Source organism: Phlebotomus papatasi, chromosome 1 (assembly GCF_024763615.1).
Source record: "Phlebotomus papatasi isolate M1 chromosome 1, Ppap_2.1, whole genome shotgun sequence".
In the NCBI taxonomy this organism is placed as follows: domain Eukaryota; kingdom Metazoa; phylum Arthropoda; class Insecta; order Diptera; family Psychodidae; genus Phlebotomus; species Phlebotomus papatasi.
Window position 1 is genome coordinate 421,179 of NC_077222.1, and position 27,784 is coordinate 448,962.

General features: G+C 33.4%; 1 protein-coding gene across 2 annotated transcripts in view; it reads left to right on the forward strand.

The window, feature by feature from the left end:
- Positions 1-27,784, forward strand: part of LOC129799804 (homeotic protein ultrabithorax-like) — a 129,129-nt gene that overhangs the window by 42,612 nt on the left and 58,733 nt on the right. The window contains exon 2 of one of the 2 annotated variants that reach the window (XM_055844031.1): positions 4,603-4,653. The exons of the other annotated variant lie outside the window; for it this stretch is intronic. Within the exon in view, the coding sequence (XP_055700006.1) occupies positions 4,603-4,653 (51 nt within the window). The remainder of the gene's footprint in view (positions 1-4,602; positions 4,654-27,784) is intronic. 2 annotated transcript variants of the gene reach the window in all.

Genomic DNA, 27,784 nt, shown 5'->3' on the forward strand with positions numbered 1-27,784 from the left:
TATTATTCATAGGGAGTCAATTAAAGGTGAGATATTATATTATTAAAAATTTAAAGCCAGTTTTTCTGCGAAAAATAACGGCTGACTTGCTAGACCTCGCTAGACAGATTTTTATAAAAATATCACTTTTTATAAATAGATTTTTATATCTGAGAAGAATTTAATTTTTTTTCAATTTTTTTTAAAAATGTGTTGTCATTGAGTCATAATTGTAACCTATGCTTTTAATCCAGAATTGATCCGGTTTATCTACACATTTTAAGTTTTCTTTTAATTTTTTAAGGAATATATAAATCTGTTACTGCTTTAAAACGCTTTCCTAAAAAAAACGGCTTGGTGTATTAGCTTTAAAGAATTCGTCTAAAATTTATTTTGGATATGTTTACAACTAATCACATTGAAAAATAATATCAAAAGTCCTATATTAATTCTTAATGTTCCTTTAATAGCACACATTATATTTACTTGTCAATTGAGTATCCTTTTAATATTTAAGAAAATTTTCAATACTGTTGCATAGTGTCTAAGTACCTTGGTTCTTAATGGGGACTTTCCTCATACCATCAACCAAAACAGTTAAAATTAACATGAACATTCTTTGAAAAGTTGGAAAGCTCAAAACCGCCCTTTTCGGAGTGGGATGAGGGATGAAAAGTGTCCTGGGTTTGAGTGAAATTTATGGAAGCCACAGAAGAGAGCCAGAAGAGTGGCAAAGAAACAAACAATGGTGAAGAATTTTCTGCAACTTTGACTCATTTCACAATCTAAATTGAATAATTTGTGCAATTTTTCACCCAACTTCCTCAAGTTCCTCTTCTTTTCTTTAATTAACGTCAGACTCTTCCACTTGAGCGCGGAGGATTTTCCGGCAAAATTCCCATACAACACACTCAGGAGGTCTTCCTGTGGCTTGAAAGTTTTCCTCCCGAAAGCTCCCTCGTGGCATTTGCAAACTTGTAAATTCATAAGCTCTGGCCCCGGAGCTTGCATCGTGTTGGATAATTAGCAGGACACCCCGTAGATCAATTAACAGGCAATGCATTCATTTGTCAATACATAAATTTCCAATGGAGTTTGGGGTGGTATATCCCAAACCCGAAAATACACGTGGCTCTTCCAATTGGATTCAATGGGCAGCAACGTGCATACGGCCTCTCCAAGAGTTTCACCCATAGATAAATGGCACGGGGATATTTATGTTACACAAGGACAATAGTATCTCTCTCCGTGTAATTCACTCTGAGACACAATGTTACATAAACACACCATGACTTTGCATTATGCTAGCAATCAAAGTTTTATGGTATGGGATTTTGAATCAAATTTAAGCCCCAAACTTCCACATCTTTAATTGGATAACTTACCCGGAGGGAGTTTACAAGTGAGATCGAAAAGATTGGGGAGCTCTGGTTAAGGAAAGAGGTCAATTTAGGTATCTACCTAAATTGATATGCTAAAGAGAATCTGCTTCAATAAAAAGTTTCTTCAAGGATTCACTTGGGCTTAAAGCAAATATATCTTTAAAGAATAATAAGTATAATATAGAAAAGGTTACAAATAAAACATAATTAACGTAAAGTGCGGTGCAGTTAGCCGGTTCCTCAACTCGACTAGGGTTATTTGTTCAATTTACTTAGATTTCTTATAACATGATCTAACCGGTCTAACATTATAAGATCTATTATTATACATAATGCAAATCAGTGAAAATTTCATGAAAATTGACTATAAAACATTAAAAAAAATTGGATAAATAACTCAATCGGCCGACTTGAAGACACTTTACCTTTGTTTGGATATTACTTTATATTTATTTGACAAAATAGTGGACTGTTTGAAACTACCCCATCTTACTTTATACATATATAATCAATTATTTATGTATAAATATAGATAGAGAGGTAGATGAAAGTTTATTTTTAAAGTTTATTTTATTTGTCGACAAATACTTTGAAAGCGCAACCAATTTCTACTGCGTTCACCGCCGTCTTAGCGTTGGTAACCAGCCTCCAAAGACCAACGGGGAAATCGTCCTTCACAGATTGTATAAGCCCGTTGCGTCTACGTTTTTATCTTTAACATTTCTTTCGGAATTCTATAATTTAAAAATTTTTCAAAAGGAAATGCAAAACAAATTCACTACTTTTCTGATGGTTTGCGCAAACTAATGCATTGCTAGAGTGGATGGATAGCTCTAGTAAGCTATATGCCAAATGGGCTTGCGCCAAAGTGTAGAAATCTTGGAAATCTAAATCAAATAGACAACTACTGAATGGTTCTTTCTAAAGTAAATAAAAGGTTAATTCAACACAGAAGATATTATGAATCAAAACATTTTACTTTGCCCAGAGTCATTAGATCAATTTTGAATGTCTTCGTTAAAATATTAATCAATTTTGAAGCACAAAAGTGCCTATATTTATAGGCTATAATTGCAGTTAAGCTTGAAACATTTTATTATGATACTAAATATGAAAGTAAATATAAACTTGTGAAAGATATTGAGGGTATTTTAGACCAATAATATATACAAAAACATTGCTATATTAAGTTAGGTTTGGGTTATCTGGTTCTATGAAGACTACAAGTTTCCTCCCATTTTGTAAGTAGCCACACCCTCGTGTCATACTGACTTTAGACCAATACATATCAGTCTTGGACTGACCATACCAAAATGCTTGGCTTATTCAACAGTTCACTTTCAAGATCAACTTCAAACTTTGCATTCTTGTTTTAATTTGTATTTTGGCTCTAACCTATACCCAAACTGACTTAGTTTGGGTATAGGTTTCATACAAAATTTTTAAATTTAAAATACCTCACTCTCTACTCTAAAATTTCTATAGTAATTTTTCAAGCTGTCCAATGACGCGATAGAGCAACCCCCCCTCCCCATTTAAATTAATTCCTAGTGAAAGCCACAGAAAGCCCTAGAAAAGGGGTTAGGGGGCTTGTGTGGCAATGGTGCAAGTTGTGGGCAAAAGGATGCGAAAGAAGGCAAAGGCACTGCATGCCGGTGTATGCAAAAGAGGCGGGTGGTTTGGGAAAATGTTGGCAGAGGAAACCAATGTCTGCAGTGTCCAAATGTCCGATTCCACTTGGACACTCAGTTCTGCATCGATTGGGAAGGCATGTGCAAGTTTGGGGGTGACCAAGTGTCTCCTCTCTTGCAAAGAGTAACGAATTAGGGTGTGTTACTAATAAACCAGACAAGTTTATGTATGCAAAACCACCCTCAAAATCAGCCCCCTTACCATTCTCAATATCCAGAATGTCCATTGTAGTTGCCCCCTGTTCACCCCCCTTTTCTTCACATTCGGTGTGCTACAAGTGAAAATGGCACAGGGTGGAGAATTGAGAAATGGGGATGGTTTTCTCTGGGTCCGGGGAGCACCCGAGGAAAACTTATAGCATTCTCATTTTATGCATGAATGTACATTGGTTTATTTACAGACGTTCCTCTCGTGGACGCACATGAGAAAATGAGAGGGAAAATTGTGAGGGAAGACTTCATTGTTTTGCAATTTTACAACCCTTCCATGTGACCTTTTTTGCCATTCTAACACTTACAGATTCAGTTGAGATTTGTTTACGCATATATATAGGGGTTGAAATGGGTTCGATGGTTTATTTCTCTATTTAGAGACGTTGTTTTTTTAGGGAGGAAATGTCACTTTTAGTAAAAGAAGTTTAATTGTTTAATACTATATTATAAATTTAGCGAATAAATTGTATTTTTAGACTTGATGAAGAAAATAAGTAAATTTATTCTCTTTATAGTCCAAATATTCTTCTAATATCTACATATAATTTATGAACAATTTTTAGTAATATAATGAATATTTTTCTCCAGAAAAATTAAAAAAAAATAGTACTAATGTTTTAACCAAATTTTTACTAACCACAAATAAAATTGCGTGATTATTTCTTGTATGGTTCTGTTTTTGAATTCTCACAATTTGAATCATTGTAGCCCAAGAGTCTCCAAGTTAAATGTGACTTCTCGGGAATTTTTCTTGGGGTCTTTTTCCCATGCAATTAATTCAAACGGGGTGAATTGCTAAATAATTTAATAATATATACCAGAATGTAATTTAGTTTAGGGGGAGGAAGGGGGGTTACACTTCCGCCCGAGTCTCCCTTCATGGAAAATTAATAATAAAATGAGCATCGCGACAAAACATGAGCAGCGTCAGGTGTGTTCTTATGCGCGCGCCTCCTTATGGTAAATTATTTATTACCTTATTGTGTAATTTGGATGATTTATTGGGACTATGAGAATGAAGAACACTCTGTGCAATAAAATTATTTATAAAGTGACGCTCTTGCCTTGTGTACACATTAAATTTTCCTTATTGATGCTCCACCTCTTTTTGACACTCTGAACAACCTCCCTCAAATTCCCCTCTGGATGTGATTAAAATTATTAATTGAGATTAACTCTACATTAATCTCCAAGTCTTTCCTTTTCTCCTACTTCGTCTTTCGTGTCTCTGGCCGCTCTGTCTTTTCTTGGTTGATTAATTGAATGTTTTGTGTGTGATTTCACCTTCTTTCTCGTGTAACTAACAACTCAATGTTTCCTTCTTCGTCTCTTTCCAGGTAAGAGATACTCAGAATCTCTTGCGGGCTCATTGCTTCCAGACTGGATAGGTAAGTTGCTTTTATGTATTATTATTTTTTTTATAATTTATTTCTTACTATATTTATTATTTATATTGTTTTACTTATGTGCTAATTATTTCTTATTTATTTTTTCCTACGGAGCTTTTTGTTGTATAGTTTGTGAAAGCTTTTATGATTAAGAAGAGCTTTCAGAAACAATTATTTTTTGGAGGAAAAATAATTACAAATTTATTAAAAAAACAATGCTCCTTGGGACATTAAACCAGTTTATTTGTCTTCTTATGATTGTTTATCTTGCATTTAATTTCTCCGATATGAATTATTTATCAAATGTTCTGTTCGATTTTTCATGAGAAAGACTTTTCTTCCCTTCTGAGTTAATTTTCGTTAAACTTTCTGTTCTTTTTGTTGTGATTAAATCGTTCTCTAAAAGAACTCTCAAAGAAAACCAAAAACTCTCAATGATCATCGATGGGGAAATTCATAAAAGGTAAATTCCAATTAAATATCACTATATGTGTCTTCTTTGAACTATAATGGGGTACGCACAATTACTTTTGTTTCTGTAAACATGTTTGTGAAACTTCGTGAGTAAACAATACGACTTGAAATTGATTAGGGACTTTGATTTTCTAAACATATTTTCGAAACTGATTGTCTGAGTCTGAGTGACCTAGATTTCTGAAACCAAATTTCAGTAACCTTATCTGTAAAGTCTTACTCCAAAAAGGAAAGTAATTATGTGAAGCTCGTTATGAACTACACAGAACAACTTTTATTTTGTAAAAATATTTTTAATATTGAAGGTATAGTGTGCGAAACCGAAGTATACTGTAGTTTCGCTTGCTCACAAGCTTATTTTACAAATCATGTTTACAAACTAATAATTACATGTAGTGCGTTACTCATGTTGAAATGTCCGGTACGTCTTTTAGATCAGGAAAATTTGATAAAATCAAAATTTTCATTTCTTTCTTTTTCGAACATACTGTTCTTTTGCACTCATCTTTTTATTGTGAACATCAGAACAATTTCAATTTAGATTTGGGTTCAAAATAGTGGGATATATATATTGAGAAAGAAAGGGATGGAAATTTTCATTTCGTAAAAATTTTCTGTTCTGATAGTTTTGTCAGAGGAATTATAAAACAAAAAGTTATTGTGTGTTGCTCATAATCTTTCATTTTTTTATCCTACAAAAAGCTTCTTTCTCTTTTTTTTCTATTTAGAGGAAGAATAAAAAGGAATGTGACTAAATTCAGTGTTAAGCAGTTAATTTAGGGATTGCATGATTCACTTGAAAGTTTTTTCAATGTGATTTTGGGTGAAAGGTGTTTTTTATGGAATCCTCCGGAGAGGTGTCTGAGGAAAATTATATAGATAAATATTAGACTTGGAGGTTGGGGAAAAAATGTGACTATATCAAAAGCAAAAATCTTTTAGGAAAACGAACAAAAAAATCATCAAGTTGCCGTAAATCTTCGGCAGCTCAAAGGCATACCGCTCTTATACTCTAAAGTGTTGACTCTGTGTTTAAAGAGGTTTGCATATAAACAAACAATAACAGTAATTTCCATTTTGATTGTAATCTGACGGCTATTTAGAGCCACGGCCGAAAAGAGAAAGATCAACGCTAAGGGGTTAATTTACCAAACCACCATTCTCTGGTCATCTTAGAGAGAAATCGGGCCATACTGACCAAAATTTCTTCCCTTCAGAGTCAGCAAAATTTTCCCACAAGGGTCAATTTTTCCATTTAGGGATGATGAAGAACCTTCCTTTAGATTGGATTCAAAAGAATATCTTAAGAAGACGGAAAATAAAGAGGAACTATTGGGTTGTTTATTTGTGTATCTATAGGCGCCACTCAACTTGTTTAATTGTTTCGAATTTCGGGTCTGATTAATTCACAACTTGTGTGTCTGCATTCAATTACAATGTAAACAAACAACTGAGGAGGAACATACAAAAAAAACTTCTTTTATTGTTTATTTATATCTCTCCTCCACATCAATTGAAATTGATTGTTTGGGAGGAAGAGGAAAAGAATGTGTGTGAATATTTTTCTTAATTGCTTTTGGTCATTTGCCTCTAATTTGTCATAATCCCTTCGAAGAAATCGATCAGGAAGTTTAACGATTGTCTATTTAAACTTTTTCGTATAGTTTATCAACAAGAAAACACAAGAAATGTTGCATGAAATTAGTGAAAAAAGAGTTCTGTATTAATTTATATTCTCATTCTAACCATAGCAATAATCGTTTGAAGAAAGTGTGAGAATAAAGCATGAAGATTCCACCTATTTTAAAAATAAACCTGCTTCACTTTTTGAGAACATTTTGGATTTCGTATATGGGGCTCTCAGTGTCCAAATTTATACAGAAATCCAATTTGGAATTTTCAGTGGAGAAATACAAATAATATTGAGGGAGTTGGGGGAGGATGAAGACGAAGACCTAGCTAAACACGTCAACACCTAATTGCTATTCAACGTGGATTCTTGGGACGCGACGAGCGACACATATCATCTCTCCCTAGAATATTTTGGGAGGCCTCTCTGACCTCCAGGTCACAGCTGGTGGAGGAATTTTCCACAAGATATCCTCCCGAGGGAGAGGAATTTTCCAAACACCATTTCTCTTATGCTATGTGAATTTCTGTATTTTCTACAATCGCGCTCTGACATTGCATTCACTTTCTATACGTCCATTAATTTTGCCTACATTTAAAATATAAATTTCAATCTTTATCGATAGTTTAAAATCGCATCCGAAAAAGAATTTGGGAAAGGTGTACGTGACAAATATCGCGAATGCCTTTCCCAGAGACTGTGTCTTCTTGTCAAAATGTCATAGTAGAAAAAAAAACTTTCAATAGTCCACATTAGAAAATGTTACCAAAAAAACAAACGCAAGACAAGTCCCCGAATTTAAATTATCCAAACACACATCGCAAATACCTCCATCCAATGCCATTTTCAGATGCTTATTCAATAAAATCTAAATAATATCTGGTAGAGAATACAAAGTATGATTCAGGGAGAGTTTCACAATGGTAATTGCATAAGAAATTTATTAGTGCTTGATTTATAGGGAACTTTTTTTCGACTTTCCATTAAGAAATTGGCGGCTTTTTCATCTCCTCCCAAAATTTTTGAAGAGGGAGCAAATGCGCCTCTAAAGTTACGCACTTAAATATTGAATATCGTCGAAATTGACTACTAATTTTCAAGGGAGGCTCTAACATCAACCACAATTTATTGCTGTTGATGGTGTCTCTGGAGAAATTGAATTTCCCGTCACTTTTTTCATATCTTCGGCATCAATTTATCGATGTAGTATCGAGAGATTGAAGTTAAAATAACATGAATTTCATGACATGATTATTTTGAATTTTTTAAAATTTTATTTTTTTTTTAATCTAAATCTAAATTTGTTCTTTATTGTCTCTGGGTAATTGAATTTTAAATACAACTACAAATCTTAACCCATTGAGGACTCTTGTGTTACCGATGACCCACGGCGATTTTCTTCACGATCTAAAATTATTTGTCCATTAAACAGTCACAAATTTGTTTAGCTCACGTGTGATCCACTGGCTTTTTAGGATTAAAATTCTCTTCAATACATTGTGTTTTAATGAAAAGAAACACGGATTAATCTACTGACCGAGCACCTAACATTGTGTTTTGGTTATTACAATATATAGGGGAGACTGGGACAAAAAGTCTCAAAACAGATATTTTAGTTTTTTACAAGCTCCTCGAGCGTTTCAAAAATTTCTAATTAGCGCAGTTTTATAGGAAATTTACCGCTCTACAACTTTGTGAAAGTAATATTCCTCTATTTTGTAAGGAAATACGTAATATACTGTAATATCTAATATCCAAAGACAGTGCGAATATGCAACATTAAATAATTTTCATTCAATATTTGTGAGAAAAAATACCTGCCCATCTGTCAATAATTCAAAACAAAACAAGCGACACGGCGCGCAAAATTTATGAAATAAAAACTTAGGGACAGGGATAAGAACTTAATTGATTAAGACTAGACTAGAGTCATTGAAATTTATATAATGCCCTTTATAAATGTCGTAACTTCCAAGATCTCCATACTTTGGAAGTTACGGCTTTATAAACGATGGAAGTTACGATAAAATATTATTGTGTTTCTTCTAACATATTTCTCAATATCTCAGCTTTTAAATCATTTTATAAAGATTTTCTAGAGTTAACTTACAGTTTATTAGTGCCACTTTTATTATTTTGACTCAAAAGTGTCGTATTCGGGGCTCATTTTTAACCCTTTAACGACGAGACACTTTTTACGGACTGAAAATCAACAATAAAAATTAAACTGAGAAACATAATCAATGATAAGTCTTCATCTAACCTTGGAAAGTCCAACAGAGTTTGATTCGGTGTATTTTGTGCTTATATGAACGATAGGGACAAAAATAGCCCAAAAATTTAAGTAATTTTTATGACAATACGAATGAATAATATTTTTCTCTTTAATGAAAAATATTACGTATGAGTAGGGGAGACTGGGGCAAAACTTGTCAAAACGAATATTTAATTCTTTCATGAGCTCTGAGAAAACTTAAACGTTTTATATAATGAGCATATTCTTATAGGAAATTTACTGCTCTACAACATTGCAGAAGACTATTTTCCTCTATCTTGAAAGAAATGTGATTTTCGAATCATTTTCTAAAAGTCGATTTTGTGGAGATTCTCAAAATTGCTGGGGCAAATTTTGTCAGTCTTCGGATAATTTGTGACGTTTTACTCTCACAAACGTTAAAAATATCAAATAAAATTTCATTTTTTTATTTTACATAATTTTTCCTCAAATCCCTTGAAATTTTGTAAGTTTAAGAAGATTCATAAAGGCTATCTATAGTAAAAATTTCAAGCCTCAGTCTCTTTTATTTTAGAAAAAAGAGTAAATATTGAAATTTTCGTTTTGACAAATTTTACCCCAGTCTCTCCTATTGTAGTTTTTATTGCGAAAAGGGTTTTGCTTAAAAAAAATTGGAAATATAAAAAATAAATAAAATCAATTATGAATTTGAGAATTTAAAAATTCGCCATTTTTGAGATTAAATATTTACTACATAGCAAATAGCTGGAGATTTCCAAAAAATATCCTAGATTCCTTCAATCTTCTACTTTACAATTATGTACAGACATAAGAAAAAAATAACTTGATGTAGTTAGGATAGATTATTTTCTTTATGGGACACCGGTGTTCCAATCGTGCTTAAAGGGTTAAGGAAAATAAAGCTGAACTGAAAATTTTGTCTTCTGAAAAGTTGTCAAAAGGAAGTTACGACAAATGCTGATTTAACTGACGACATAACAATATATTTTATTTATCTTTACTTGCGAAAATTTTCTCCAAAAAATGAAAGTTTTATAAATACATTTTTAATAGCCTGATTTTGTACTTAAAATTTTATTTCAAATTTACAATTAAATTATTTTCAGAGTGCAACGCCGTTTACATAATATTCTTATTCTGAAATTATTATATTCGAAACTGTCTACAAGATGACTACAGGTCTAGATTCATTCATTATCTCTGAAATTTCAAATATGTTTACAAAATAAAAGTTATTATTTCTTATTAGGATAATTGAAAGCCAAATGACAGAAATATCTGCTGTGGTATTCGCATGGATTTTTGAATATGTTCCACTTCTCGAACATATAAGATTTTTGTATGTTTTTTTTTAAATTTATATTCAATAAAATCTTCACAAATTAATTCATTTTCATTGTTTAAACTTAAACTACAATTTTAAATTAAACTGAATAACGCCGATCCGAATAATGGAGTGGGCACTGTACGTGTTGCGTATTGTTTCTACTAAGCTAATATTTACTATAATTATTTAAACTTGTCAACAAACTTAATTTTAAACATCGATTTCTCTGGACATATTAAGTCGATTTTTTAGCCGTTTTGGACTGATACGAGAGTTGTAAAAAGAAAATGCTTCACTTCCTAAATTTTATTTAATTTATTATATTTCGATATTTGACATACACATAAATCATATTTATATTAATAATAATATAGTAATATTATTATAATATTAAAATAATAATAATATATTAATAAATAATTAATATATTATTATAATAAAATAATATAATAATATTGTTCTATAAAAGTACTTTGTATTTTTGGGCATGAATAAAATTCAATTCAATTCAATTCAATAGACAATGTGAACTGCATTGAAGCATCACTGCTTTTAATGCAATAAATTTCTTTTTTAGATGGAGTTTTCTGACTTTATAGTAAATATCTGCTTGTTTTAGAATATGTTCTGGCGGCAATTTTCTAGCCTACAAAAACAATTCTAAATTTTTCGTTAAATTTCTACCGTGTTGGAGGCAAAGCCTCAGCGGTGGAATTGAGGAATTTATGTGAAGACAACAGCAAGAGAAGTGCAAAACTTTAGAGCCATTGAAATGGAATAATGTCACCACATGTTCCAGACATATTGGCTAAAATTAAATTTTATGAACGACACCACCATACACATTTTACCCCGGAGAAGATGTGTGTTTTCACTTGATGAATTTCCCAACCACCCAGAGAAAATTTTCAACATCATTCCTTGTACATTGTGCACATAATTTTTTGGGTGGTAAGGGGATGAGAGTGGTTTTCGTTTTTGGGAGTGAAGAATATTCAATTTTTCTAACACATTCTCAATTTATATGCAAATTCTTCCGGTATTTTTTTGTCACTATATATACTGTCTTTTTCCACACCAAAACTTGACTAAAGACTTGCATTTGTTGTGCCAGGGATTCATTTGAAGTTGGTGCAAAAGGCATAAATTGCATTTAGTCAACAATTACCACATTCACGTTGTGAATTTTTAATGAAAACACTCAATTGGTATTTTGCCATTTGATTTGTGGCACGTGTTTCGAGCTAGAGCCACCCACAATGACTCTCTTTCTCTTTCCTTTTTGTGTTGCCATTGGGCGAAAAGCAAAGGGAATTTGGGTGAAAGCTCCCGTGAGCTTTTTCCCAATGATATGTGATTTAGTGCTGATTCAAATTAAAATCGAGTTGATTTTGTTGCACAATAGAGCCTCACAATAAATTCGGGGGTTGAAATATGTGACTGTGTGTGTATTTCTCTCGCCCCAAAATGTGGGTGCCACGCCCTTGTACAGGGGTTTTTGTGGCCTGTGGTTGAGGGGGGCGAGCAGGGGGCACTCTGGCCCCGTGATTTATTGTTGACACAGAGAAATCCCAAACGAAAAATCGATATCAAGTAGGTTTCAAATGGCCACATTTCACGATTTTCCAGGGAGATTCTACCGACAAACAACACTCTCTTCTGCTGAGAAAAATAAAAACAAACTCCCCCTCAAAAGCTCTCCCCAAACTGATTCTCATTCCCAATATTTTTAGTGTCTTAAATCAATTGACAAAAATTGTATGATGTGCAATTCGTGAGAATATTGCAATTGAATATATCTTCATTGCAATTTCCTTTTTTTCGGTTTTTTTTTGTGAAGTGTTTGGTGCTTCTTGAAATGTCTTCATTTGACGTTTCATGAGTCAATTTATGCCAAGTAATGCTAAAAGACTTCGAGACACTTTTTCCTACACTGCTGCTCTGGTTTTCCCATGGAAATGAATGAAAATCCCACATTGTTTTCCTCCGCCTTTTTTTTCTCCCACCCACAATCAAGTGCTTTTCTGCACAAGAATATGTAAATGGGGTAAGAAGAAATTTCCTTTGCATGAAAATATGTTTCTATTGAAAATTCTTCAGTGGGTGGATGAAAAAAGAATAGCTGAAAAATAAAGGATGGTCCACTTTTGGTGTTTCCAAATCAATTTTGTGCTCCTGTACAAAATATTCATTTTTTGCAAAAAAATTGTTTGATAACATATCGAAAGTATATTTTTGCCAAAACGTAAGATTTCCAATTTTTTAATAGTTTATTTAGTAAATAATAATATTAATAGAAAATGTGCAGATAAACCTAGATCATCATATTGAAGGTGAGATTCTTAACGTGAGCAACTCAGATTGCATGCAAATTCGATTTTGATTATGTCTCCGCCATATTCGCCATCCAGTCAATTTTGTCTGGATATGTCGTGAATTGCCCCTCTGTTTTAGTTTAGAAGATATTAATCTCTATAAAGAGTGGCCGAAGGGACGGGAAAATTTTTCAGCCATCCATCCATATATTCGTGATGAGGAAGTGGAAAAACACATCTTGGCAAAGCTTGAGGACGATCGGAGGACATGAGATTTTGTTATGATTATTATTATGTAAGATTGTTAAGAATCTCACCTTATAATATATGTTTAGTAAAATAATAATTTTGAAAATTATTAAAAAAATTTAAATGTAATAGGTATTTGTAAAATATGTGTATTCGTGTTGAAACACAATTTGAGCACTCAAGAAAAGTATATATTTATTTCAATATTAAAGCAAATTTTAAAATTGAAACGTTTAATTTAACCCTCTAACGGGTAAGACCGCCTCCAGGCGGTCTTCACAAAAATCACATTTACAGTGACAATAAAGGTTTTATTTATTTAAAAGTGCTATAGTGTCCTCGGTAATAGTCTTATAAACATCTCTTGAAAGTTTGAACTCATTTTGATTCTTCGTTTTGTTGCTATTCCTAGTTTTGTGTGACAGGTCAGAGAAAAAGCAACAAAAAATATTTGTGCAAAAAAACTCATTTCCAATTTCCATAAAAATACCGATTTAAAGTTATCTGACTAAAATAAATTTATTTTTTACTGAGAGATATGTCACTCTACTTAGTATATTTTATTTAAAAAATTTGAAAAAACTAAAAATGTGAATTTTAGAAGCAAAAATAGTTTCATAAAATTTTTTGTATTTTCTCACCTAACGCCGAAACTAAAAGAGATAATGAAGAATGGATGCTTTTTTCGACTTTATTGGATCATAAATTATCCTAGAAAACATTGTTTTAGAACTTTTTTTCGCGTATTAAAGAAAACACCGTTAGAGGGTTAAATGTTAATCATTCCATAAGTCATCCATGAAATTTTATCACTATAACATTAATTACAATCCAAATGTATTTTTAAATCATTTTATGATTTCAAATTTTCTTTTCAACTTTCCGAAAAATGATCAATGGCTTGAAGATTAAAAAAATATATACGTTACATTACTTTTACTTAAATGTTTTCTTAATTATTCTTAACTTTTATTTCTCGCGTGACTTGATAGATTATATGTATTTATTTTAAATTCTTTTGACATCAAGGCATGTTCACCCTTTACGTGGAAGAAAATCCAGCTAAGCGAATGAGTCAGTTGGACAGAAAAGCACTTTTGACATGAAAAAAACGACAGAAGCACAAAAAAATAAACGTCTCTACGATAAATCCCGGAGAAAGAACGTCTCATATACACTCTCTCGACTCTTTCTTCGTCTTCGACTTGGATGTTATTGTTGCGTGAGAAGATAGCGTAAAATACTTCAAAGTCGATTTATTTACTTTAATATCACTGTCGATTGGGTGGCATAGTGTGGCAGAAGAAATAGTTAGAAATCATTTGGTTTAGTTGGGAAGATTTTCCTTTCTGCAGAATGTAAACAAATCCCATAGGGCATCTAACTGTCCCAGGAAAAACTATCGATAATTGATTGAAACTGAATAAAGAGGGATAATGGGGTTGGGGATTCTTTTCGATGGGGTTTCCGGAGGATCTAACACGTTTTTTCCTTCACATTCATCCAACTCATGTGCGCATGATTTTCAAGCGGAAGATGTATAAGAAGCAAATAAAAGAAATTTACTGGAGGATCAATAAATTTATCTGAGATATATAGAGCAAGTCTCAGATTGTACATCCAACGCGAGAATCCAACTTTATGGGGTGGATTCTTCACAAATAGAACCTCAGCACAAATAATAAGACGGTGAGGCGTTTTTTTTTCTTTGGAGAGGGAAAAATATTGTTAGCATTTTGTGAAATATATCTGTTTCACAACTGCTGAATCCCTAATCCCAAATCCCTCCCTAGGGGGATGCTCTGTAGAGCTTTGGCCTTATTCCGGAGAAAAAAAACCGAGAGATGTTGAAAAACTACGACAATATTTCCCCCAAAAATAAGAGTAAAGAGAAAATGTAGAAAGAAAAGTGCTAGGAGAAAATTTGAAGCAATTAAAAGTGCGTCTAACTTCCTCTTTTTTCTGGTAATATTTTTATCAAGAGAACATTGCTCTTCGTGCTCCAAAATGACTCTTCCAGACACCACATAAATCCAATTAATCTCACAAATTATTTATAACTAATTCCCAAAACATTTCTGTAGCAGAGGGCAATGCCAAACATAATGCTCTACCGCTAGAGCTTTATGCTCTAGCGGTAGAGTTGAGCAGAGGATGGAAAATGTGTGGAAATGCGTGGCTAAAAGAGATGGAAAGTTGTTGGAATGAAGTTACACTTTCTCCCTTGCCCACTTGACAGTTTTATGGAGTGAAACCTCCTCTGAAAAGTGATGTTTTGGGGGTGTTAGGAACACCCGTCGGAAGATTCAAATTCTGGGCGTTTGGAGTCAATGTCTGCTACTCTGTCGGTTAAAATTATCACAATTTTAACATAATTTTGTTATTCAATGACCCCACTGAGAAACACACAAAATTTTGCACCTTGGGATACATGTCAGTGTCTCCCTTTAAGATTTCTATCTTTGTATAAAAATCACTATAGGATCCATCAGAAAATCACGCGAAAACACAATCTCACCATCTTCACTAACGAAACTCCACATGAGTTTTTTTTGGTCAATTTGGAGGATAACTGCTTCTCAAAAAATTCCTGGCCACCGGAGTCTTTCCCCATTCACGTGTTCAGCGGTTGTTTTGCAATTATGCTTCTTTGCTCAATTGCGCATGTCTCCAGCCGGCATTGAAGGTTCCCTTACGCTTTATGGCCATATATATTAAAATTTGCCATCTTCATGTATCACTTGGTGTGAATGGCGTCGAAATGGCCATCAATCGCGACACACGCGGCTTTATCGGTCTCATGGGGCTTCTTCCAGTACCCCAAAGCACCCCAAAATTTAAGAGAAAAGCTCGAGAACCCACTGTCGCGCCGGTGAGTGTGGATTTGGGGCCCATAGAGCCCATTCTGACCAGTGAAAAGTTATCCAAAACAGCCCATACATCGCAGTGTTTGCGTTAGTGTATGTATTAGTGGCAAAATAATGACGCAATAATGGCTGCGTGATGTCGGGTAGGTTTCGGCCGTAGATATTTTGGCTGTTCGGCCTAGTGGGGTGGTGACTCTTGTCTTGGAAGAGATAGAGTGTGAAAAATGGTGGGGCCGTGGTCTTTGAAATGGTGTGAAAGAAACTAAAACTATGCTCATAATAACTCTTAAACTCAAAAACTCATCACAGATAGAATAAGAAGTTTACCGCGTCCCAGAGTTGAAGAAGAGTTTTAATTTGGTTGCATAAAAAATACTCTGAAGTTTAAATGGCATGGGGCTAAAACTGAACTTGTAACAAACCTTCTGACCTAATTTATACAGGGTGTTTAAAAGGGGTCAGCTTTATGATATATTACTCTGTTATGACCAAGTATATCTATATAGTTCCATATAATGCTTGAAGTATATCTTACATTCAATATTGCAAACGTTTTTGAAATTGGCTGATTTCCTTGAAAAAAAAAACTTGAAAGAAAAGAGTTATAGACCGTTTAGTAAAATAAAACTCTTTCTTTAAATTTAGACTTAAGGTTAAAAATTAACAGCATTTCATAATATTTAATTTTTTGTAACATTTTCTGTATTTATATTTCGATAACGCAAATATTTATAAAGATTGTGTTTATAGTTACATTTATGACCAGCGCACAATAACTTTTGTTTGTAAATATGTTTTCAAAATTGTCTATGAGAGTGAAAGAGATGACTAGATCTTAATCTCACTCGCTCTAATTGAAATGTCAAAAACATGTTTACAAAACAAAAGTTATTGTGCTTTGGATATTATGCCTAATACCCAACGCACAATAACTTTTGTTTGTAAACATGTTTTCAAAATTCCCTTTAAGAGAGAAGGAGATGACTAGATCTTTGTTTCATTCACTCTCATTGAAATGTCAAAAACATGTTTACAAAACAAAAGTTATTATGCGTTGTGTATAATGACCAGCACACAATAACTTTTGTTAGTAAACATGTTTTCAAAATTTCCCATGAGAATGAGCGAGATGACTAGATTTAGATCTCACTCACTCTCATTGAAATGCCAAAAACATGTTTACTAAACAAAAGTTATTGTGCGTTGGGCATAACGCTCAATAACGTTTGTTATGTAAACATTTTTTGGAATTTCCAATGAGAGTGAGCGAGATGACTAGATCTAGGATCATATTCACTCTCACTGAAATGTTGCTGACATGTATACAAAACAAAATCTACTGTGCATTGAGTATTATCAAAATTAATATTTAAATTATAAATAAGGTTTTACGTTTTTTTATATAATACTTAGCATTTATTTTCTTGCTGTGATTTTGATTACGTTTGTCTGGCCTTAACTTATTTCCAATGAAGTATGGGTATAATATTGACGCCTATAAATTGAACAGTATTTTGATAAAAACGGTCACTAATAATCGAATTTAGTAAGTGGATAATTTTAAAAAAAAATCGTAAATTTTTAATGCAAGAAAATAGTGAAACGGTATAGACCAAGAGAAAATTTTGAAATAATTATATCTTTTGTACTAAATACGATCCAAAAGAGGATATTTTACCCACGGAAAGCTTTTTTCACATAACACTGTATGCAAAAACGATTTTGTTGTCATTATCGTACACTGTTTTCTATTGATTAAGTCCAATTATTTTTATAAATACTTATTATTCTGATTGCAATTTATTTTTTTGGTTGCCGTATTCTTTTGCTTTTATTTGGTATTAAAGTAATTTTAGTTCCATTTTATCTGATTCTTTTAGGCCAATTTTTTAATCCGTAATAACGAGAATAAAAAAAATAAAAATAATAATTTATTTATTTCGATGTAACCGGGCTTTTATTGCCATTTTGTACATTGTTCAGTTTACAAGTTTATTATTCAGTTTACAATGTTTCGTGAAAAATGTCCATTCAGACGCTTCAATCATTTGCACCGGGCGGGACTCAAACTCACAACTGTGACAGTCGAGCCAGGGGTCACACCGCCCAAGAGCCGAACGCTCTTACCAATTGCACTACGGACCCAAAAAAAAAATAAAAATAAATTTCGCCATTTCTCTATTAAACATTCCTGAGACAACAGAGAGAAAGAAAAAATAGAAATATTAACAACATTCTTGTATTATATAATGTAAATTAGATAAAGTCTAAACTGGAATCTATAATCATTTATAAAAACCAAGATAGTTTAGTTCACAAATGGTGTCAGGGTATCATGATGGCTCAAAATAATAACTTTATTTAGATCTAAAATTGAGATAGAAAAACCTATTCTGTTCTATAAATCCGAGTTTAATATTCTATCTCTATCCGCTGTATTAATTTTACAAAATACAGGGCTCCTTAAAATTCATAATGCAAAAGTATTAAAGCCATGTATGAAACCTCATTTTATGTGTTTATTTGCCTGAGCCGTATTTATGGGGCTCCACCCCTCAAAGCTCTGCCAAAGCTCCAGCAGAAACTTACTCCGGTGGTGTCGTTCAAGTCGCTCAAGTGTGTGCATAAATTAAAAATTAACCATCTTGAGCACTATTAGTGGCAACAAAAGAGTAGTGTTTACAATTTACTGCTTAATAATAGGCCTTTATTGGGGCTTTTATTGCAATTTTATAGCATGGGCGTCTTTTCACTTGTGCGCCTCATTCATCCACGTGAAATTTATATGTAAGTGAAGTGCGATAATAACAAGCTCATTTAAGTCCAGTCACTCGAACTGCCCCCATAAAGCAATCCTCCCTGGAGATCTTGGCGTCTCTCTTGCTCTACTGTACGAAGAAAAAGGTTTGGGCCAGAGAAGGTGACTCTTTCTTGAGATTCCCCCCTGGACCCCTACCATCCGGGGACTGTGCCCTCGGAAACATCCATCCACACATGTTCACATGGAGCTGGCAGCATCCAGCATTTCTGCAGACGATGGAGCCGCTCTTTGGGTTCAGCGGCTGCGAAGATGCTGTTGTGCGGATGGATAAATTATGTATAAAAGCGCAATACGCGCAAGATAAATCTGCTGCACGTTTTATCGTAAAACATTTTGCTTCTTTATATTTAACCAATCAGTTTGGTAGGTTTTTGCCGCACTGGCGAAGAGATCAGGTTTGAAGTCTCAATTTTCTTCCCTCGACCATGGAATTTTTGCGCCCAAGTCCCCAATGTCTCACCACAAATTCCGCATTTGGATCAAAATGCCGTTGCCTTTGATCAGCCACTCTTCGGGGAGTTGCACTCATCCGTGCGGGATGTATTAATACATCAAAAGATGCCCACAAGATATCCGACATGTCTCCCCGCCATTGCTCAACATCTCATTAAGCGATCTCTTTCAGTCCTGACAGCCCACGTCAGCACAGGAAACGCTCCCTTTTTCTTTTCGGCTGAGCCACTGCACTGTTCTTAGCCAGCAAATTCATCTGATACTCTGCTATTTCTTGCTTCTGGAGCTGCTTAGTCTCCTGAAATTGCGATGTGGATCTGCATGATAATTTTCTGTGATGGACAGATCTCTTATTACTCTGATTGATGTTGCCAACGAAAACTGTTAATAGATGGTCTTACAGATAAAGAAGGATTTTTAAAGTGTATGAAAATTCTTTCATAGGGATACACGAGGAGCTCAGAATGATAAGTGGACATATCTTATGCTTTAACCTATATGAACATAACTATATTTTAATGTTTATTTTTTATTCTGAGTTCCACGTAATGTAATACATGAATATTTTTTCTACAAAAACGTATAGTCCTGGGTCTCGGGACAACCGATTGCCCACTCTGCGAGACCCAAGACACGGAGCTCGATGCTCCCCTTTCTATGGTCTAATCAATATTGACTTCCTTTCTTCTCGCATTCACGATACTCTGTTGCTACCACGAAGGGAAATCACACACAATTTTCAAAAGAATAGCCGTTAGGATTATTTTAAAAGAAATGAATCCTATATATAATATAATTTAGAAATCGTAAAATAATTATTTTATTTAATTTCAATCTAAATTTCAAACTGTCTGTACTCATTCAAGTTGTACTTGATATTTTTCTTTACGGCTATACACAGAAAAAAATATTCTGTAAAACTATTCGTAAATGTTTGTGAATTCCTATTGGGGACTTACAAAATGCTCGTAAATCGTATAACCCACAAACAAGTTCGTAAAAGTTTGTGTTTTTCACAAACATTGTTCGTAACATGATCACTTGACGGGCATTTTTTTTGCTTTTACAAACATTTGTTCATAAATGTTCGTAAACAAACCAAAATGTTCATACAATTTTGTCATTTGTTCGTTAATTTTGTTTGTCTCACAAAAATTATCGTTCAATTTATTTTCGAAATAAATAAAATAAACTTAACATACAGAATACTGTAAAATTGGTAAAAGTATTCATGTAGTCACTATATTTTTTATTATTAAATAAAATATTTTTTAATTATAGTTTTTTCCTTCAAAAATATTTTTTTTACACTAGGTTTAGCTTGTTTTTTTGTTTTTGTTAGTAATACTTAATTTGGAAATTTGAAAATAAGGTGTTACTTGGGCATAATTTTTCTTTGTACTCTGTTTAGCGTCATACGAGAAACCAATCTAGGACGTTTTGTTTAACAGTTCAATAGCGCAACACTGTAAGACTCTATAAACAAATTTATTCATTATTTGCAATATTAAAATGTATTCAAATATTAACACTAAACTGTCAGTTTAATACTATATCACTTGGACAACTTCATAAGCTATGCTAAAGCAAATCTAGTCTTAGTATAAAACTCAACGGTTTCAATGTTCAACAATCGAATGACTTCTCTTGACTATTTAGTCTGTTAAAGAAACCTAAGTTGCATTTTAGATCATAAAGTTATACCTTCCCCTTAGAAAATTCACAATTGAGACCTATTATTTTCTACCCCATTTCGTTTTCTTCACCTGCCCATTACTAAGCCCAACCCATACGCACACATCTATGAAGAATTTAGATGCCAAAAAAATCAGAGACCATCAATTACAGTGGAGGAAAAGCATGCATTTGAATTTGTGTTTTAGTACATTTCTCGATTTCAGTCACATCGGATGTCATTGAATTTTTGCTAAAAATTTACTGTGTCTTGGTTCTTTACTACTTTTTCTTTCGGGGTGAAAGTTGAAAGGCTGTGGGTCATAATTTTTATTGCGATTTTTTTGTGTTTTCCGTTTTTTTTTCCTTTAAGATGGAAGAATGTTCGAAAGGGCAAAAAAGGAGAAATAGAAGAGAAAGTTAAGGGTTGCGATTTGTTGCTTTTTTGCACCCTCACCTTCTCAGAAGAACTTTCTATCCCTGAAATGGAGAAAAAGGTAAATCATAACTCATATTTCATAAATTCTCAAAATAATTTCCAAGCACACATTGCGTAGGAAGTATGTTTTTTTCATGCTTTTTTTTAGGAAATGATATTGTGTATTGTTTAGTTATGTGTCTCTGAATAATACTTCTTTTGCGTTTGTCGTTGAAAAAGAAATAAAAAAAGACACCTTTTCAGATTTTGCAATTACTCTCCCCAACCGAGTAAAACCTTTAAATCCACATCTTCGATAACTCCCAATTAAATTGCAAAAAATTCAAATTAGCCTTTTATGTATTACTTTTAAGTGGGCATCCGTGTTCAATTAGCGTTGGTTTTCTTATCTTTCTCCCACCGAGATTTTCCTCCTGGAGACCCCCTTGGATTCTGTCGCTGAAAATGATAAATTTCCGCGTTCTTTGTCGTATATAGCTGAAAAAGCATAGTCCTCTTTGGACTTCACACCACAAATTTCCCCAACAATTGCTAATTAGTTCGAATAAATTAATGAGCAAACATGGTAAAAATCGATAGCCTCTCTCCATTTTTTTTCTGTCATCCACAAATGAGCCATCCAACAAAATCACAAATTAAATTATCTCAGAATTATTTATCTTGAAAAATTGGCGCAAAAAAACCATGGGAGATCTATGTGATTATGCAGGGGTAATTTTGAATGAAAATTTATTCACAAATAAAGTATTTAGTAGTGTTAAATAATTGCGGATGTTCCATCAAAGTCTACTTTAAAGCTCATCGCCGTGCTTTATGCAATTCTGACTGCCTGTGTTGGTGTTTGTGCCCAAAAATCCATGAGCAATTTGTATTCCCTTTTGGGAACATTTCACATAAATGCGTGTGTGTGGAAGATAAATAGTGGAGACGTAAACCTGATATTCTTTCTTCACCTTCGCGATATCATCGAGAATAAAAATCTCAATCAATTTCAACACAATTCATTTTCTTAAGAGATCTCTTAAAAAGCGATATCGCATCTATAAGGAGATTTATTCCATTTACGAAACCATTAAAACAGCTCTCACGTTGTCTTCCATTGCCCGAAATTATTATATATTAAATTATAAATTATATATTATATTAAATTATATATATGATACACACACACACACACACACACACATATATATATATATATATATATATATATATATATATATATATATATATATATATGCATTGGTTGCCTCTAAAATAGAATTAACCCTGCAGAGTCCATTTCTTTAACACTTGGGTTTTTCATTTAGAGGAAACTAGGGCACACCCGAACACTACGATTTTTATACAGGTATTACGCTTCACAGGACAAGCCCTATATGAAATCATAGATACTATAGGGATGTTTGTTCAACCAAAGAATTTTCAACATAGTGCACTTAATTTAGAAATAAAAATATTTTTTTCGTAAAATTGTGAGATTTTTATAATTTTAGTCATTTATATATCTACCTGGAAAATGAAAATTTCACCACATCAGTATTTTTCTACATGTTTTGGGATAATATTTATGTATTAACTAAATAAATTAGTGTTCCCATTTTTTTAAAAGAATATAAAATCCATCACACAAACAAAGTTTGGACCACCAACAAACAGGCAAATTTCTCACAATTGTAGATGTCGCGAGCGTAGCTCGAATGACAAAATTTTTCCTCTTATCTTTCTTACTCTTCATCTCCCTCTTTGTTCGATTTCCGAAATTTATATCCATTCATGGAATTCTCATTCAAGACTCAGGAGAAATATAGTTTCAAGAACCCAATTTTACCTTAAATGATTATCAATGATTCTTAAATGATTTTAATCAAGGATTGACGAATGATTTTTCGATTTTTATTAAAAACAAATATGAAGACCGCGCAAAATTCGAACTTTAGGTAAAATGTTTGCCACGATTTTAGTGGCGCTGCTTTCCAGTCAGAAGTCGATTGTTGTCAAAATGATGAAAAATCCCTTGAAAAATATGTTCTGTGTGCAGTGCTTTAGTTTTTTGCTATTTTAGTCAGTCATTCTAAATTTTGCAGCATTTTTTGAGAATGATTTACATTTTCAATACCTTCTTTATAATTAACAGTTAGGGTGAATTCCCAAAATAACTTCAATGGGAGACAAAAGAAGGTGTTTACTGGTGCCCCAGAAAGTGTTTTGTCGTACCCCGGGTTGTTGGAAAAGAGCGAAAAATTCATGATGACACAATTTTCCTTTTTACGGAAAATTGAAGCATTTTACATCATCCTTGTATACATTAATATACACAGCCTATACCCAAGACCATAACGTGGGATAAGCAACATTTTTCTAAAATTCACAGTTTTCTTGGGATATTCAGTTGAAATCGCATCTTTCAAAAGTGTTTGGTTTAGAAAGGACTAAACCAAACCATGTAGGATTTAGAAACAGACTTAACTTTGGACTTAACTTTAAAGCTAATTTTATGATTTCTATCTCCATTATATGCTTATTGTTTTTAGTTCTTTTTTTCCTTTTTTTCACTTAATTGTACCATGTAAAAGGTATGGAACCCATAGAAAGTAATTCAAATAAAGAATAGTAGGGGAGACTGGGGCAAAAAGTCACAAATCGAAAAATTCAAAATTCAATATCTTCCAAGGTAAAAAAGATAGCGGCTCAATTTTTTTCTATAGATAGCCTCCATAGACCTTCTTCAATGTCGTAAGTTTCTTAGAATTCGAACAAAGAATTTAGAAAATAAAAAATATCGAAATTTTTAGCCCTATTTTTGAAATATTTTACTTGCAGAAAATAACAATTATTACCTACTTATTTTCCAAAATTGCTGCACTGATGAATATTTTCTAAATAATTTGGATTCTTTGAATACGAATCGGCTTTCTATTTTAGAATTTCACAAAGGTTCTTTTCTCCAGAAATCCTTTTATTAAAAATAGCCACTTGGGGTAAAAAGTAACAAAAGGTATAGAGCAAAAAGTAACAAAAAAGCGAAGCAATTTCTGATGTCTCACTGCGAAAAGAAACGTCATTATAATGTCTCGCCGCTTGTTGTTTCCATTCGTCAAACGATTTGTAGTCTTTTGTGTGTTTTTTTTCTAAAATAGCTTGAAAACCGCTTTTCTCGTTTTCTCACTTTTCCCTCTGAGAAAACGGTGTTTTACAAAGGTGTAGATGAATAAATTTTCTATGAAAATATGTCCTCTAGGTATTTTTTCAAATTTACGGAAGCCCGTAATGAAGCGAATCAAAATATGACAATACTCCATGTCTGGTACTATTTGCCCCAGCATTTTTGAGAATATTCACAAAATTACCTTTTAGAAATTGGCTCGATAACCGTATTTCCTTACAAAATAGAGGAATTTTACTTTCACAAAGTTGTAGAGCGGTAAATTTCCTATAAAACTGCGTTAATTGGAATTTTTTGAAGCGCTCGAGTAGCTTGTAAAAAATAAAATATCCGTTTCGTGACTTTTTGCCCCAGTCTCCCCTATTTATTTATTTTATATTATAACTGCCTGAAAATAAACGCAAAATTTTGTTAACTGAATTACAATTTTAAATTGTTTTTTTTTGTATTTAATTTTGAAAAAAATAGTTCAATATTTTGGGAACATTTTAAGTTTAAATTTTAAATAATCTTATCGTATTTTATTACTCTATATAAGTTGTCATCGTAAACCATTAAAATTCTCAATTATTATGAATTTCATTTTAAATCAAGCGCTACAATTGATCTCCAGAGAGCACAAAGCTCATGACTTTGGAGAATCTCGTTCTGCAAATGTGATTATAGTGAAATTGATGACACTGGGGAAAGAAAGAGAGAGAGAGAGGCAGAATAGCCGAAAGGAGAGCAAGAGATGGAGATAGTTGTATTGGGAGGAAGAGCATAAAATCATGTATAAATGTTTGCATATAAATACAAAAGGCGGTAATCGATGTGCGAAATAAACAAAAGCGGACATAATTATCGAGTTATCGCACCGGTCATATTTATGAGGCGTTCTGCAATCGTTTGGGGGATGGCTTTTTGAAATTTAAACTGTTATATGCAAAAGTGTTGCTTCTGCTCAAGCATTAAAGAGAGACTCTTGCATTCAATGCCGGGACTATAAAACATTTTCCGCACAATGCACAGTGCATTGGAAAATGTTGTGATTTTGTAAAATATTATATCAAAGTATTATACTATTCTATACTAGTTCTATTGGCAGTAGTCAAAAGTTAATAAATTCTCGCGGGAGTATCTTCTCTCTTCCCTATTTTATTCCTCTGAATTCGCAACACATGGTGGGACATTTTATGGATGGCACAATCGAACTCCTCCTGGCCATTTTGTACCCTTTCAGTGGACCTCTAGTAACCCCCAATCTAGCACAATGACGCATATTTCACGGACTAGCGCGACATGTTGCACCCAAGGTGGATGCACTCCAGATTTCTACGTCCGATTTGGACGTCCGATCGGAAATTGCAATCAAACCCTTGCACAATTGCAACCCCAAACTCTTTCTCCACCAAGCTCTTAATCCTAATTCGTCGTAAATTTAATGGCAAGATGGTGAAAGGCGCGTGTGGTTAGTTGGGTAGAAGTTTCTGCATAAATAGCACCATCGCGAGTAAATTGTTCCCGCCTGTAACAGGAGGTCTTTTCTTCCATTGTCCCCAAATTAATGCATTAATTGAGTCTCCCCTTGAGGAAGACAGTAATTTCCTGATGAAGGATTGCAAGGGGAGATTCAGGAAGTTAAGGATGCGTTAATTGTTAATATCTTGGTATCACAATGTACTCTCAGCCAAGGATTTACCTAAATGTTTCCTTTTTAAGTTTAGGTGAATTTTTTGAATTATATAAGATTTTATGCATTACTAAAGTTCTAAGACATTGTAACGTTATTGTAGCTTTCTAATATTGATAAAGTTGATAACATTGAATAATTCTTATAATTGTGAATAATCGTAATATTACGATATGCAACTTTAATTCTATAGTGGAATAAAATATCAAGGGAGTAGAATTTTATTTACATTTGTTTAAAGTTTCATATGAGCTTTATAACAAGAGAAAACGTCTGTGTTTTCTGTCTCAAGCACTAGCAATCGAAAGCTCGCCAAACGTTAATCCGTCTCTCCATGTCCAAGTCAAGAAGAGTAACAAACCCCCCGAGACTCCTTGTCGATTTTCTCCCAAAAAGGGGTAGAGTAGAGAGGTAAAAGTAGATGGAATAAATGTATTTGGGTGAATGGGCGTTGTGCGGAAGTGGTGGTCGGGATCACGAGAGTCGCTTGTCACAGGAAGTCAGGTCGAAAAACAATCCTCATTGGTGTGCATAAGCATGGAAAAGCAAACAAACACGGTGTTCTTGTAGTCACCACAATGAACTTTTCGGAGGGGAAATGTGAGATTTGTAAATGCAATGTGTGGCATTCATATGCATGTCGAGCCACCCCCCAGGAACGTCTTTGCATACAATTTGGATATGGTGCTTTTTGCCATCATAAGGCAACGCCAGAAGAAACCTTTTGTCGACGTGAAATATGCCAAGTTGATAAGGAAAGACGAATAATGTGGGTATTTATTTACTTAGCTACTCAACATTTTGCTATAAGGCAAAAACCAACCCCGTGACAAGCAGACTTAACAGAATTTTTCATTTGAGATTTGCTTGAGTTTTCTTAGAGCACAAACAACTGCAAAAAAGAGCCATACAATTTCTTCTACTAAAGGGTTGAGGTAAAAAAAAGCTCAGACAAAGGATGGTAACTTACAGGAATAAATGTGGGAAACTGAAAGCTCAGTGGTGATCCCTAAAGCCCTGGGAAATTCATCAAAAGTTTCATCAGTGTGGTACATTTATAGTTGGGAAACAGAGCCCCCGAGAAAGTGAGTTAATTCTTACCTGAATGGTAGAGAAGACACATTTAAATCCCCAGCACTAAGTCTGAATATTTTATTGGTCGTATTTCAAAGTTTAAATTAAATGTCAGTGCTGAAGTATGTGTGCTAAAAAGGCCACCCAGCACCACCCTCAACCCACGACTATGTAGCATTTAAAAGCTCTGCCGCAGCTTTTGTTGACTCGCACATGAGCTCAATTTAGAAGCTTTTCTGCGGGCGATTGGTTAGGAAAATGAGTCTTTCCCAATTTCTCTAAAACCTAACCAAAAGTGACAATATCTGTGGTAGAAAACTTTGGAAATATCATAACATAGAGAGAAAAGCTCTAAGCTCAGAAAATCTCTCTTTCAGGAAAATCCGAGCCATTGATGTTAAATCAAAAATGCATTAAAGTGCATAGAAATGGATCCTGAATCTCCACACATTTTGAAACATATTCCAGGCTGAGGTTAATGGCAAAATAAACGATTTCGAATTAATCTCCATGGGGTGAAAAGTGGCACGTTAAAGTTGTGCTTTTTTGAAAGTCTCATGTGAGTTCAGATAAATATAGAACAGCAGTTTGGAAAAGGAAAACTATGAATCACTCCAGGCATTGAGTACACATGATAAAATTCTATTTATGGGCAATAAAAGTTCACTTTATTGACTCATTTAACAAGGTGCTGAACGGAACTCTAAATTGAC